This window comes from Mauremys mutica, chromosome 7, assembly GCF_020497125.1.
Source record: "Mauremys mutica isolate MM-2020 ecotype Southern chromosome 7, ASM2049712v1, whole genome shotgun sequence".
Classification (NCBI taxonomy): Eukaryota; Metazoa; Chordata; order Testudines; family Geoemydidae; genus Mauremys; species Mauremys mutica.
Window position 1 is genome coordinate 62,972,537 of NC_059078.1, and position 15,184 is coordinate 62,987,720.

General features: G+C 55.5%; 1 protein-coding gene across 2 annotated transcripts; it reads left to right on the forward strand.

The window, feature by feature from the left end:
- Positions 1–482: 482 nt before the first annotated feature.
- Positions 483–12,287, forward strand: PAOX (polyamine oxidase). Of its 2 annotated transcripts, none has more exons than XM_045023299.1 (7): positions 483–518; positions 2,048–2,537; positions 3,756–3,955; positions 8,688–8,943; positions 9,845–9,957; positions 10,714–10,871; positions 11,829–12,287. In XM_045023299.1, the coding sequence occupies exons 2-7, from the start codon at positions 2,065–2,067 to the stop codon at positions 11,976–11,978; spliced, it is 1,350 nt and encodes a 449-aa protein (XP_044879234.1). In that variant the 5' UTR covers positions 483–518; positions 2,048–2,064; the 3' UTR covers positions 11,979–12,287. The 2 variants fall into 2 exon arrangements, with proteins under 2 accessions (XP_044879234.1, XP_044879233.1); XM_045023298.1 differs by lacking the exon at positions 483–518 and adding an exon at positions 545–736.
- Positions 12,288–15,184: the final 2,897 nt, after the last annotated feature.

Consider the following 15,184-nt stretch of genomic DNA (forward strand, 5'->3'; position numbering starts at 1 on the left):
GCCTGGAGCCGCCCCTGATTGGGGCAGGCTGGAGCTGGCAGATCAGGGTGGGCAGGAGGTGGTGAAGGGGCAGATCGAGGTAGGCTGGAGGGGGTGGATCAGGGCAGGCAGGAGGCGGCGAAGGGGTGGATCAGGGTGGAGAAGGGGCGGATCTGGGCGGGCTGGAGGGGGCAGGGGGCAGAGAAGGGGAGGATTGGGGCGGGCAGGAGGCAGTGAAGGGGCAGATCCGGGCGGGCTGGAGGGGGCAGGAGGAGGCAAAGAGGCGGATTGGGGCGGGCAGGAGGGGTCAGGGGGCGGTGAAGGGGCGGATCGGGGCCGGCTGGAGGCAGCGAAGGGGCGGATTGGGGCGGGCTGGAGGAGGCAGGAGGTGGTGAAGGGGCGGATCAGGGCGGGCTGGAGGGGGCGAAGGGACGGATCGGGGCGGGCAGGGGGAGGCAGGGGGCCGTGAAGGGGCGGGTCCGGGCGGCCAGGAGGCGGTGAAGAGGCGGATCGGGGCGGGTCCGGGCGGGCAGGAGGAGGTGGCTCCGGGAGGCGGGGCGGGGCGGGGCGCTGCTGAGCTCAGCGCGCTGCGGGATGGAGGCCGCCGCCGAGGCCCGACCCCGGGTGCTGGTGGTGGGCGCGGGGCTCGCCGGGCTCGGCGCTGCGCAGCGGCTCTCCAGCTCTCGAGCCTTCCCCCACCTGCGCTTGCTGGAGTCCACGGGCCGGGCCGGGGGCCGCGTCTGCTCCCAGCGATTCGGTACCGGCCGGGCCCCGCGGGGAACTAGGCCCCGACCCCGCCGGGCTGGGGCAGTGTCCGGGGCTGTGCCGGGGTGCGGCGTCCCTGGGCCAGGCTGGGTGGGTCTGGGGCAGTGCCCCTGTGGCGTACAGCTGCCTCTTGCCCTGCGTCCCAGCACCTGTCATTGGGTGGTGGATCATGACTAGTGAGAACAACCACCCTGGGCGCTTCTTAACCCTCCCGCGTGAGGGCCCAAGTTGGTGTCCACCTGTTAGAGACCAGAATGAGACCTATTGTGGGGTTGGGGAACTGTGCCAGGCTGGGGATGGCATCCCTGGAGCTGGCGAGCTGTGCCAGGCCGGGTGGGTCTGTGCCAGGCTTGGGGGTGGCATCCCTGGGGCTAGGGAGCTGTGCCAGGCAGGGTAGGAGTGTGCCAGGCTTGGAGGTGGCATCCCTGGGGCTGGTGAGCTGTGCCAGACCGGGTGGGTCTGTGCCAGGCTTGGGGGTGGCATCCCTGAGGCTAGGGAGCTGTGCCAGGCAGGGTAGGTATTTGCCAGGCTTGGGGTGGCATCTCTGGAGCTGGGGAGCTGTGCCAGGCTGGGTGTGTCCATGCCAGGCTCTGGGATGGGGGGTTGGGAAGCTGTGCCAGGCTGGGGGCAGCAGGCTGTGTGTGTGTGTGCCAGGTTGGGGGGCAATAGGCTGGGTGGGTCTGAGGGGTGTGTGTGTGTGTGTGTGTGCGTGCACGCGCCAGGCTCAGGGACAGTGTCCCTGTGGCATACAGCTGCCTCTTGCTCTGCATCCTAGCATCTGTCATTGGGTGGGTGAGGGGATTCACCCTGTGGCTCTTTGACACCCATCTCTGCCTTTGAGTGGTTTGTGGGTGAGTGATTCCTCCCGATCATGACTAGTGAGAACAAACACTCTGGGGGCTTCTTAACCCTCCTACTTGAGGACCCAAGCTGGTGTCTACCTGTTAGAGACCAGGATGAGACCTATTGTGGGGTTGGGGAACTGTGCCAGGCTGGGGGGCAGCAGGCTGGGTGTGTCTGTGCCAGACTGGGGGGGGCAGTGTCCCTGGGGCTGGGGGAGCTGTGCCAGGCTGGGTGTGTCTGTGCCAGGCTCTGGGGCAGGGAGTTAGGGAGTTGTGCCAGGCTGGGGGCAGCAGTGTGTGTGTGCGCGCGCGCCAGGTTGGGGGGCAACAGGCTGTGTGGATCTGTGCCAGGCTCTGAGGTGGCGTCTCTGAGGCAGGAGGGTGGGGAGCTGTGCCAGGCTGGGGGCAGCAGGCTGGGCGAGTCTGTGCCAGTGCTGTGTAATGTTTCCCCTGCCTCCTAGGGAGTGAAGTGGTGGAGATGGGCGCACACTGGATCCATGGACCCTCCAAGGAGAACCCTGTCTTCCAGTTGGCATCTGACTATGGGCTGCTGGACGAGGAAGCCATGTCCGAGGAGAACCAGCAGATCGAGGTGGGGGGCCACCCCCTCCTGCCCGCGGTGTTCTACTCCAGCGCGGGGCGAGTCCTGAGCCCAGAGCTGGTGGAGGGGGTGAGGAACCTGTTCTCCACCCTGCTGGACCAGACGCGTGAGTTCCTGCACATGCCGCAGGTCTCTGTGCCCAGTGTGGGCGAGTATCTGCGGAAGGAGATTGCCCAGCAGGTGAAGGAGTGGACGGATGACGACGAAACCAAGTGGCTGAAGCTGGCCATCCTCAACACGTACTTCAAACTGGAGTGCTGCGTGAGTGGGACCCACAGCATGGATGACGTGGCGCTGGGGCCCTTTGGGGAGTACGCCATGCTCCCCGGCCTGGACTGCACCTTCCCTGGGTGAGTGGGGCAAGCTGGGGCCGGCTGCGCTTTCTCAGCGCTTGCAGGCTTTGAGAGCAACCTGGCGCAGCGTCTGCCCATCCGAAGTAGAGTCCCGCAGAGTGGGAGAGACCAGCTCCCGCTTCCAGGCTCTACAAACAGCCCAGCCTCTGCTTTTAAAAATGGCCCTGCAGAGCAAAGGACTGACTCTTAGCCCTCCGCCCGCAGCGCAGGGAGCATGCTGTCCCAGCTGGGCCCCCGAGCCTGGAGCTGGCGAGGGGAAGGTGGGCTGAGCTTTCTCCCATGGACGGCAGTGGGAAAGGCTCTTGCAGGTGTTGCACTGGGCCCAGTATTACAGGGGCTGCGTCCCTGTTTAGGAGGAGCTGAGAGCTCTTTCCCGAGCCAGAGGGGAACAGGGAATGCAGGCAGGGGAGTGTTTCCATAGGGCTATGTCCACAGACAGCTGGGAGCACGGCCCTGGCTGCTCAAGAAGCAGCGACCTTGTCGCAGTGTTGTTTGTGTCGCTGTCCCAGAGGGCAGCTTGTGCTGTGGCTTGCCGAGCCGAGGGACACGGGCTCAGTGCCGCTCGGCAGGCAGGAGTGGCCTCTGGTGTGTCCAGGGCGGGCTGGTGTTACCCTGCACTGCCAGATGCTTGGCTTGTCCCCTATGTCTGTGCAAAGCGGTAATGCCACTACTGGCTCACTGGGTGGCAGGGTGCGGAGCCCAATGTGTCAGCCTTGGGGCAGGGGCTCTTGTGGTGGTGCCATTTTGGGGAACACTGGCCGTAAAAGGAGGCCCCCCATACCCCTAGAAAGTTGTGGAAATGCTCATGCGTTGTCTCCCGCTGGTGTGCGTGTGCCTGTCTGTGTGTCTGTCTCCCCCACTCCTCTGCTTACCTCTCCGGGTATTTCTCTGGTCTGCCCTGCACAGAGGGAGCCCAGCAGTCATTCAGTTGCCCACGTGCTGGGGCACCCCAGTAGTCCAGGGCAGCTCCAGCAGCAAGGAAGGCTGTGAGGGGGTGTCAGGCTCCCCTAGGGAGCAGAGAGGGGGTGATTTAAAGCCCACTCTGCTGCCCCTCTCTCCTAAACCTGGTCTGAGGCACTGGGGCTGCTCTGGGCCTTTCCCTGTGGGGAGGCAGCTGAACTTGCGTGTGGGTCTGTCTCAGCTTGGGGAGGAGGCCAGTGGCCCCCAGCGAGCCCTGGGCTGATGTGCTGGCGCTGGGCGCTTCCTCTCCCACAGCGGCTATGGAGGCCTGCCAGACTGCATGCTGACCTCGCTGCCCAAGGAGAGCGTGCTGTTCCACAAGCCAGTGACGGCGGTTCGCTGGGGCGGCTCCTACCGGGAGGAGAGCCAAGAGGGGCGGACGTTCCCAGTCCAGGTGGAGTGTGAGGACGGCGAGAGGTTCCTGGCGGATCACGTCATCATCACGGTGCCTCTAGGTGAACCGCTTCGCGCCCCACCTTGCTCCCGAGCGCCTCGCTCCCATCTGTTCCCGCTGTGGCTCCTCTCTGGTGAACCAGATGCTGCCCCATGGGTTGGCTTGGCCGGGCCCTGCCCTGCCTGGGCTCACTGGCTTGTCTTCTGCCCACGGGAAGGGCAGCTCTGCCCTGATGCCCCAGCTGTGGCATTGTCCCTCCTTCCAAACCGAGCCCTGGTGAAACCTCTTCGCGGGGTGTTTCGCCAGGGAGGAAGGAGCTCTGATGATAACCCAGCTTCCCCTCTCCCACCAAGGGGTCTGTGCAAGAGAAACCAAATCGAACTGCATTGTAAAACAAGAACACAAGCTGGCTTCGATCAGTCCGACAGACCCCGTTCCCCTCGCTCAGCTGTCCCCTGGGCTGCGCTTTGCTAGATCTGCTGGCCCCAGAGAGTCTCAGGGCAGAGAAGACCCAAACCTCCAGTGTCAAAACCCAGGAGGAGAAAGCCCCTTGGGTGGTATCTCTGTACTTCCTGAAGAAGTTGAGGGGCCCACGCCCAGCTGAGCAGAGAGCACAGGCTGGGCAGTACCAGAGGGCATTCTGGCACCCACGCCCGGAGGGAGTGGCAGGATAAATGGGGGCAGCCCTTGTGCACACTGAGGGAAAGGCTTTGTAGCCGGTCAGACCTGGAAGGCTTCCCATGGGGAGGGCTGGCCGGGAAGGGCACCCAGATCCCTGCCCTGATGCTGGGCGAACCCGATCAGTAATCCCCTAGCTGGTTCCCGCAGGGGGCGGATGTGGGAACTCCCCCACCCCAGAGACCCAGTGTGCAGGGCCCCTGTGGGCAGAGATGTGGCTGCATGTCTCACCAAGGGCCCTGAAGTCAGCCTCGCTTTTGGAGGCCCCTTGATGAATTGTCCATCTTGGCCCACGGGTTCCTATCATCCAGGCCTGCCCCTTGGCGGATGATTGCAGACACCAGCAGTGGGTGGCAGTGGCCGCAGCAATGTGACAATGAGGTGCCCGTGGACCCAGCGCTTGGGCACATGTTGTGCCTGCTGCTTCAGCACCAGGGTGGATTTGATTTAAATCAAATCACTAGTCAGGAAGATTCGATTTAATCATGGATTTCTACATAAAAGTGCATTCTTCTTGGTTGTTACCAACCTGAAGATCCCGCATGTTCAGACATGTTCCTTTCATCATCTTCACTGCAGCTTCTTCCTGAGAAGGAACACTTCTCATGATGATGTTTCATTCGGGTGACCAGGCCTTGCATTTCTTTGTTGCACTGTTTGCCTTTTGCACACGCCTGTCTTACTCACAGGTAGAGGAACTTCATTAAAATATTCCCAAACTGGGTCTCTTTTATGGCCTGCTGCCATTATAGGTTTTCCCTTCTAGTGAGAGAATGGTATGGTAGATCTCAAATCAATGAAGGCTACACTCAGAAAGACCTCAAGACTTCTGGAATATGCTGCTCAAACAGTTTCACTTTTGTTTCTGCTGCCTGTCTCTCCCTTCTCACATTTATCTCCAGATTTCTTCTCCTTGTCCAGATCTATTCAGCCCCCAACAATCTTCTATTCACTGAACTTTCTGAAACTTTGCACTTTTAGAGAGAGGTAAAGGATTGACTCTGTGTACACAAATTTATATATATAAAACATTTTTGCTCTTAACAAGCATGGTATCTCTGGAGGCACAAATCCACAGTTTGAGAACTGCAAAACTAAGCATCTCTGAGGGTATCTTCTAGACTGAGCACTGAGTCCCATTGGGTAGATAGAAAGATTAACCTAATTAATCGATACAGAAGCCCCTGAAACCCCATAAGATTGGGTCCGTAATCCATGAACTATTGGAACTCATTTACAAAACTTTTCTTAAACATTACATAGATATATTGTCTCATACTATAGAATTAGAATTTATAATCCTTATTCCATGATGAGAGATCTTTGATCAATAATGTATCTTAATTAAAACTAACTTTAGATAGGTTTTTTTCCTCAAAAAGCATTTTATCAAAGAAATCTGATTTAAATTTAAAAAATCAGATTTTTTTGTTTTGTTTTATGTTTTTAAATCATTGATTTTTATCCACCCTGTTCAGCACCCACCAAACATGTGACTCTGGGCTGTGCCAGCCATGCCCGCCCTCGCCAGCTCCGTCCTGCTGTAGCAGGGGCGCTGACAGCCCCACAGGGGCAACTGGGCAGCGCAGGATGGAGTTCTCCCAGCCAACAGCCGACAACCGGAACTGACTCCCAGGAGCAATTGGGTGGGTGTGGAATTTGGCCAGGTCCCTCTGCCCTGACCTGGTCTCCCTGCAGCAACTGCACGCTCAAGCTGTGGATGAGGCTGAGACCTTGGTGCCGGGTGGCATCCATGCCATGATCAGTTATGCAGAGGCCTGGGTGGTTAATGACGAAGGACCGCGGGCTATTGCAGCCATGCATCCAGAGCAAACAATGCTTGTGTCTTTTATAAAGAGCCAAGACTTGGAGGGTGCTGGGATGGCTGGTAAGGCTGCTAGGAGGCGTGTATGGGTCAGTCTGCTCTCTGTAGCAGAGACCAAAGTGAAGGGCTAGCTCCCCTTTTGCAGTATATCTCAGTGTGCCAGTGCCCAGGTGAGGTGGAGCCCATCCAACGGGCTGGGAGGCAGCTCTGCGAAGGGCACCGTGAGGGGCAGGATCGCTTGCTGTGGCTGCTGCAGCAGTGCCAGGGACAGCAGCAGTTTAACTTTCTCTGACCAAGCCCAGGAATCGACCCTGCTGCCACGCTGGGTATAATCTCAGCGGGGACAGATGCTTGTCAGCCAGGATGTGCCACCTTGCCACATACAAGGGGAACAGAAACCCCAGCAGGCTTGGGAAGGTCAGGGGGCGGAGCGCATGCCGCTCAGCAAGGGAGCAGGGCTGCCCAAAGGGGAGGGCAAGTGGGGCAATTTGCCCTGGGCCCTGCGGGGGCTCCCACAAGAATATAGTATTCTATAGTATTGCAACTTTTTTTTTATGGAAGGGGCCCCCGAAATTGCTTTGCCCCAGGCCCCTGAATCCTCTGGGCGGCCCTGCAAGGGAGAGACACAATGAGTTGTCAGCCCTGCTGAGCAGCCCTTGGCAAGGATGCATTAACTTTTTCTACAGAACCTATGGATTTCAGAAGAACTGTTAGTGTAAGGTACATTGAAAAAGATTGAAGTCGCTTCAAGAATCCACTGCATTTTGAGCCAAATTCATCTGAAGAGTGACTAAATTCATCCAGGCAGTTCATCATGGCCTCTAAGTTGTTGAGCAGTGATTTAATGCTGCTGATTCTTAGTGCCCATCTTGTTGGGCACAGTGGTCGTAAAGAAGGCTCCCCTTCACTCTGAAACTCTCTGAATGCTATCATACGCTTTGATGACTCCCTGAGGGCATTGATGAGATCTTTCACCATTGAAAACATATCACAACATTCTGGAATATTATGCAGGGCATCCTGCGTGGCAAGGTTAAGGGAATGTGCAGCACAGTGCATAAATTCCACTCTCGGCTCTCGATCCTTCACTCTGGCTTGGACCCCACTAAATTTACTGGACACATGACTGGCTCATCCATTACAATGGCGTAAAACTTAGAAGCCTTTATCTTTTGCACAATTTGTCTTAGCACCATCATTGCCATTGTTTCGATTATTTTGTTAAAAACCTCATGTGACAGCCACTTGTATTTTGGGCGACTAGGCCACTGTCTCAGTTCCTCTGAATCTGTACTGCATAGCAACAAGGGCTGCATCAAATTTGAATCACTCTCATTATGTCTACGTAATGCTATGCCTTGTTGAGCTAGGTACTGAACACTGTTAAAAATGTTGTATAGTGCATTCCTAGCTGATTGTGGTTCTTCTCTGTAACTGGCTGACATCAGTGCAGAAATATATACCTGCGATTGCAGAGCAGCATACTTCATTACCACTTCCTTGTGACAGGAGGATTTTTTGTGTGATGTAAAACCACAGAATGCGTATGTCCAGTCTTGGAATCCAGATTAAATGTTGATTCGGCCTTCATAGAAAATATAAAGATCTTCTTTTCAGAACAGTTTTTGCAGACTGATCAAAAAGTGCCACAAGATTACAAGGGCCAATTTAGAAGTGGAAAGTCAGAAGCAGCACTTGCCTGCTTCAATACATTATATTTTGTTGTACGCTTATACAACCAATTATATACTTTACTTTAAAGAGTATAAAATAATCGAGTATCGTGCTAAACACGATCATACCCCAAACTGACCACTAAATTGAAGTTGCGTGTTTTTCCCCGCAGGCACTCAAACAGTATACGGATGCCTTTCAAATGAAGCGGGATTAGGGCTATATTTGTAGGAGATGCAGCGGTGCAGAATGGGTGAATTCATGACACTGACTTTCAACCTTCTGCTTAGACGATGATGAAAATGACACGGGTCTCCATCACAGTCCCACGTCATTGTCATCATTGTGTATGCAGACTGTTGGAAGACTGCGCGTCGCAAAAGCACCTTGATAATTTAGCCTGTTTTCACGACACAGGGTTGCGCTACCTTAAGAAATAAGGTTAAGCTTGCCCTTCAAGTTGATGCTCAGTGGACAATTGTGAACAGACCTATTATTCACATCAAAATGTATGTAAAATATAAGCCCAAACATTGGTGGAGCTTGGCCCACATTCCTGAATAGTGGTGGAGCATGGGCACCACAGGCCCATATAACTCGCCGCCTATGTTCGTAGGGTTCCTTAAAGAACATCATGAGACCTTTATCGACCCTCCGCTGCCTCCCCGGAAAGCAGACGCCATTAGACAGCTGGGCTTCGGGACGAACAACAAGATCTTCCTGGAGTTTGAGCAGCCGTTCTGGCCACCGGACTGCCAGCTGATCGAGGTTGTCTGGGAGGACGAGTCTCCTCTGGTTGAGGCTGGGACCGACCTGCAGGCCAGCTGGTTCAGAAAACTTATCGTCTTCTTGGTCCTCCAGCCGCCGGAACGGTATGTGGGGGCCTGAGTTGAGGCGTGGTAACTGGCTTCTGCGGGTGCTCTGGGTTAGAACAGACAGTACAGTTCAGCTCACGAGTGTGCCACCCACCAGTCCCACGCTTCCCTGTCATTCAGGGGACTGGTTCATGGCAGTGTTGTGGCCTTTTCTCACTGGAGCCATCCAGCACACCCTACCCACTCAGCCCCTTGAGAACTGTCGGTACCCAGCTAAGTGGGCAGGATGCCAGGGAATACAGGGCAATGAATGTTACTGACCGGGCCTTGCAGAATTGATTTGTCCACTCCAGTTTATGTAAAACCCTTGGTTCTTGTCCTTGTAGCAGCACAGAAAATTTTCTGAGTGTGGGCCAAGTATAACTGGTTCAGTGTTGCCCTCCTGAGTCTGCCGACAGGCAGCTCCAGTGCTGCTCAGAGCTCTGCCAAGCAGCCGCAGAGTGCAACTGTGACCCTAAGAGCCTCTAACACCTACTGGCATAGGTTACGCTGTCTCCCATCAGACCTTCCAACTCACTCCACCCACCCCTCCATTGTCATGGTATTTATCTAAAGGGTTCTGTCACCCCTGAAAGTGTGAAACCAGATCTCTTGCCACCCTGAGTCTGCCCTGCTCCCAGCAGAGGCCTGGCCCACAGCTATTTCCTACCTGTACCAGTGACTCACTGCACCTGGGAGTTTTGGGTCACAGCACCTGCCAGCTGTGCCTCAGTTTCCCTGCTGGCTGAAGTGCTGGCCTGCAGCTTTCCTAACATTGCCAGATTCCCACCATTCCCAGCAGCCATCTTTGCTTTCAGCGGAGTTGTGGCTCTCAGTTGTTTACCTAGCTGTACCAGGGTCCCCCCGTGCCTAGCAGATCCTTTCTCTGGAATGAAGCTGCTCACCTGTCTTTTCTTAGGTATGGGCACATCCTCTGTGGCTTTATTGCTGGGAAGGAATCTGAGTACATGGAGACCCTCAGTGATGCTGCAGTTCTTACGGCCTTAACTGATGTCATCCGTAGACTGACAGGTAACCCCCCCCTACTGGCCCACATGTGAACTCTTCAGTTCATTGGCCTGAGCTTTCAAAGGGACTGGTGATGTTGGGGCCTCGCTGCCTGGGGCCTCAGCTTGACATCCCTTAAAGGGACCTGCTTTTCAGCAAGTGCTGAGCACCCTCCCTCTGGAAATCAGGCCTCGCCCTGGTGCCTCCAGCTGAGGCCCCCAAAAGCACTATCCCCTTTTGAAAATGGAGGCCATGAACCAGAAGCCAAGGGCTCCACGCCGTCAGAGTCCCACTGTAGGAAGCGAGCCACCCAACACGCAGGGGAGAGCTCGCCTGGGGTGACAGCAGCTGTTGAGATTCCAGCTTTGCTGCGTTAGTTGAAGTGCAAGGGCCCGCATTTGGTTCGCAGAGCTGACTGCAAAGGCAGGCACCTGTAGGATGTGGAACAGTGAGCTGGGCTCTTCGGCCATGTCCTGGTTTGTAAATGATGCGTAAGCAGGTGGCATTATCCCCCTCCTCGTCTGCTAGCACAGCCCCTACATGCTGGGTGGGATCCCAAATTACCCCTTCCTGCCTGGCCCCTTATTGTTCACTTTGAAGCCCTGTTATAATCCTGAACTGGAGCTAATGTGAGTCACCTGGTCTGGTTGCTAGGGTGAGTCGCAGACCAGCTCTGCATGTCTGTGCAGAGTTCTAGCGCCTGACGCCTTATGAATGCTGCTTGTGCTCTGAGATGCAGGCCCCCTTGCCGGGTGTTCAGCTGCTGTGTTTGTGGTTCAGGGAACCCTCACCTCGCCCCGCCGAAGAAGGTGATGCGATCTCAGTGGCACAGCGCTCCCTACACCAGGGGCTCCTACAGTTACGTGGCCGTTGGCAGTTCAGGAGATGACATTGACGCACTGGCTCAACCCCTTCCCGAGGATGCAGCTGACCCCCGGGTAATGGCTTTGCTTTCACACCTGGGTACGGTAGCAAAGGAGTGCAGTGTTCCGTCTGCACGGCCTGTGGGGTGAACAGCTGCAGTTGCCGTGGGGGGCTGGAGATGGGAATTAGCTGCCTTTGTTTGATTGTGACAGTCCTGTCTGATGTCTGTCTTCTCCCCACCATCTCCTGCTCCTCCCTCTGGTCTGACTGTCAGGGCCTAGCTGGGTCATTGTCCCCCTCTGCTGGGGGATGGAGCGTTTCTCCCTGGTTGGCTGGCATAGCACAGGGCATTGGAACAGGCTTTGCCGCCATGGGGAAATCCTCCCCCCCTTGCACTAGTGCAGCCGGAGCTCTGGCAGAGCTAACGAGGGGATGGATGCCACACCAGACGCTGGCATCTGTCAACTCTGAGCAGGGCTAGATGTGCTTATGGCAAAAATGCCCAATCCCTGGCTGCAGCACAGCACCAGAATGACAGCTACAGCATTGGTGTATGTGCCAAGGGAAATGGGGAGGGCAGCTTGGCATTGAAATACCCAGGGAATCCACTGCTTAATAAAGCCCCATTCATCAAGAGCTAAACTAGAAGGATGTGGGATCTGGGCCTCCCCCAGCCATAATGAAACTACAGGGCATGGGTATATCGCAGCAAAGCCCTTATGAATGGCTCAACAAAATGCCCTAGGCACCATGACCCTGGGCAGGTCACTGGGACGTTTGCTGTCCTCAGCATGGGAAGTTCTATGGGAGGTGTGGTATACGTAGTGCAGTGCATGCACAAAGCTGTGGCTGCAGTGGGGATCACCCTGGTAGTCCCCCACTCCGGTTCTGTGTGCGTCACACGTCCTGTGGGAAGCTGGACGATTATCCCTGAACAGGGCATGCAGCTGCCTTTCCGCATGAGTCCAAGAACAGTGTGATTAACCCTGCAAGTGCTGTGCTCACGCCTGCTTCTGCTCTTCCCACTGCAGCCGCTGCAGGTTCTCTTTGCTGGAGAAGCCACGCACCGGACTTTCTACTCCACTACGCATGGGGCCCTTCTGTCGGGCTGGCGGGAAGCCGACCGTCTGCTCAGCCTGTATGACACGTCTGAATCCCACCAGCACAAGCCTCGGCTCTGATGCCACTTGCTCGCTTCTCCTTGCTGCTGGGCTTCTGGTTTCCAGCTCATTACTCAACCTCCGATTCCTTCTGTCCCTTGCCGTTGCCAAGGGAAAGGGGTTAGTTTGTCTCTAGCTGGTGTGCCCACTCTTTGTGGCTTGTCTCTCTGATGTCCCTGCAATCAGACTAAAGGCAGGGTGGCTGTAGGCTTGAACCCAGCACTGGGAGCTGCAGCACCCACACGGACGAGGGGGACTGGGGAATTGAAACGCCACCTAACTATGCAATGGAGTGCTGTCAGTAGTAACAAGTAAATCTCTATCATTAGGGCTTTGCGGTTGCAGCTTGTCTTCTCTGCCTGCTCCTGAGAGGAACATAGTAGCCAGGATGCTCCTGAGACAGGTGGTGTAAATGTGTGACCCAATCCCTGAACACTCCTGAGACAGCCACTGTAAACTTGTGACCCACATGCCAGATCCCAAGCCCTGAACACTCCTGAGAGAGGCGGTGTAAATGTGTGACCCGCAAGCCCCACTGAAAACAATGGGCCAGAATCCCATTCTCTCCAGCGGGATATTCCCATCGCTAGGGTGGGAAGTCGGCCCATGGAAGGGCTGTGTGAAAACTGCTAGCTGAATTTCCCCCGTTGTCCTCTCCAAGGCAAAAAAGTGTGGATCCTTGCCTGGCTGAGGGGGAGTGTCAGTGTCCCAAAGGCCTGGCAGCCCCATATTCAGTATGGCTCTGCACCCAAGGTGTGGGGAGAGTAGAGCTGAATGCTATGCTCCTCAGCCTGCCCCACAGACACCAGCAGCGAGTCCAGGTAATACAGCCCAAGGGAAACCTAGGGGCAGCCACGTCTCCTGAGCCATAGTGCGAGTTCTCTGTTGTCTAGGAGTTCGTCCACCCCGTCCCTTGACTGCAGACAGGAGGGAGAGGAGCTCTTGTTGCTGGTGCTCAAAGGCCTGAAAAGTGCTGCTACTGCTCCTGCTCCTGCTCAAAGCAGAGCAGCTCCTGGGGCCTGAGCATCCCCCTCCCCTTGCCAGCAGGAGACACCAGCACCAATCTTACACATGTCCTGGAGTGTGAAAGCACAGTCTGGCCTCAGCTTGTCTGCTCCCTGGAAAAGATTAGTACCAGGTTGAACTTCCTCTGAACTCAGCTGGCCTGTTATCCACTCAACCTGCCCTGATTTAAGCCACATACAAGCCAGAGGCCATGGAGATGAGCTGCGGGAGCCAAGACAACAGCAGATGAGGCTGTGGGGTACTCAGGCAGTGCTGCAAGGGTGGGAATGGCAGGACTAGTGATGATGCCAAGGTTATGGAGTGAAGGGTGGAGTTAGCAGGGGCAGACATGCAGCGGTGGGTGGAGGCTCTTCTCACCCTGGAGATCTGGTGTCCAGTGGCTTCAGTTTACTTATCAGAAGAGACATGGAAAGGGCAGTTTCTACCTATAGCCATTGGGACCCCCACAGCAATGTGACGGTGTAAGACGGGACTAGAAACACCACCCCCCAGCACTCTGCTGAGCTGGAGGAGTCACCCCAGCCCTGGGAGGAGACAGGTGGATTTGGCACCAAAGCCCAAGTTGTTGACAAGAATCGCAATGTAGGGTGCATGGGGGGGGGGGCAGAACTGAACTACAGGAGCGGGTAGGGGCTCATTTTCTAGAGGGCCAGGCTGCTGGCAGGAAGATCCTCCAGCACTGAGAGATAGCAGGGAAAGGAGGAGATTGTAGGTGTGAGGAGAGGGGAAGCAAATCCATTGGAATAATATAGGACAAAAGGAGGGAGCCAATTCCTTGCCCTTCCAGGAGGGAGGCCTGATCTGGACACTTGGCAAAGGGAAGGAGGGAGGGTCTGAAATTAGCGTGGGGTGATGGTAAGGAAAGAAGCAGCCAGCTTTGATGTGGGATATTCTCCTGTCTAAAATGACACCAGGAACAATTCCATTCCACTGCCATCACCTTGCTCTTGAGCCAGAAACCCCAATGCCCTTCTGGCCCCCTCCCAGGGCACCGCCAGCTGGTCACACTGAACTGCCAGCTGCTGTGCAACCTCCCAAGGAGGACAGACTCATCAGAGCATCTGCTACAAGAAGCTGCCCAAGCAGTAAATCACTGCAGAGGAGTGCCCCATCTACCATGCTATTAGGACCAAGGTTCAGCCTGCTGCGAAGAGAGCCTCTGTGGCCAGCAGCCAAGCTGCTGTGCAGGTAGACTGCACCTCTTGGTGCTGGAACACAGTGGACCTGGAGAGGCTGTCGCCTGTAACTTAGAAATGAGCTCAAGCAATGCCAGACAGGCTCTGGCCATCCACAATGAGGGTGGTCCCACCACTCCTCCCTCCTTTATCTCTGAGAAGGGATGAGGTATCAACAGCACCACTTAGCCTCCTCCCAGTGGCCTTGGAACCACACAGAGTTGCATATTTCGGGCAAGTACTCTGAACCCCAGCCCTAATTCTTAGAAAACTATAATGCATTGCCATTCTGTCAGTTGAATACAGTGCAACCTTCCCCTCCCTCTGCCCAGCAGGAAGATAGAGACTTCTTACACCAGAGGTTCTCAAACTGGGGGTGCAGAATGTATTCTGGGGGCCATGAGACGCTTTAGGGGAAAAAAATTCACTTTACACATTTAGAGCTGGGCAGTTGCAGAGCAGTGACTGCGGGGCAGCACTCAGAGTTGGGGGGGGGGGGTAACTATAGCCACAAAGAAGGGAGGTGTGATCAAGTAAGTTTGAGAACCATTTACACTGCTATTTTCAGACCTATTGCACAAGTTCAGATCTGACATGCACTTAAACCCTCGTAGACCAAGTCTGGTTAGATCTGAACACATGGAGCCCAGTGCTGCTCCCAGCTAAGCCACTGCAAACCCAAAGAAACCCTACTGCAATGAAGTGGTGAGCCATGTTCCAACACTGTGGCAATTCCCCATCATGTGAGAGTCTATGTATTTGTGCTGGCTGGAGGAATCTTACCGCATTCTGCTGTGCATAGGCATGCTTTTCTGCATTCCCTGTGTACATGGCATTGGCAACATTGAAGGAGGTCTGCATGCTGGTTATTTCATTCTTTTCACACTTCTAGCAACAGGACAAATGTTGCCTAAAGGCAATTATTTTACTCGGCACTTTAGGAAGTGAGCAGCAAAAATGATGGTAGAGGCAGCCCCAACTAAGGCTATACAATGGTTCTGCTTTCACACTTTGCAGTCACTCACA

Bases quoted from the DNA above. Each gene is read 5' to 3' on its own strand.
- PAOX (XM_045023298.1), top strand. From the start codon at position 574: ATGGAGGCCGCCGCCGAGGCCCGACCCCGGGTGCTGGTGGTGGGCGCG. The intron at 3,956-8,687 runs GTGAACCGCTTC...CTATGTTCGTAG, and splicing joins CATCATCACGGTGCCTCTAG to GGTTCCTTAAAGAACATCAT. The intron at 10,872-11,828 runs GTAATGGCTTTG...TTCCCACTGCAG, and splicing joins AGGATGCAGCTGACCCCCGG to CCGCTGCAGGTTCTCTTTGC.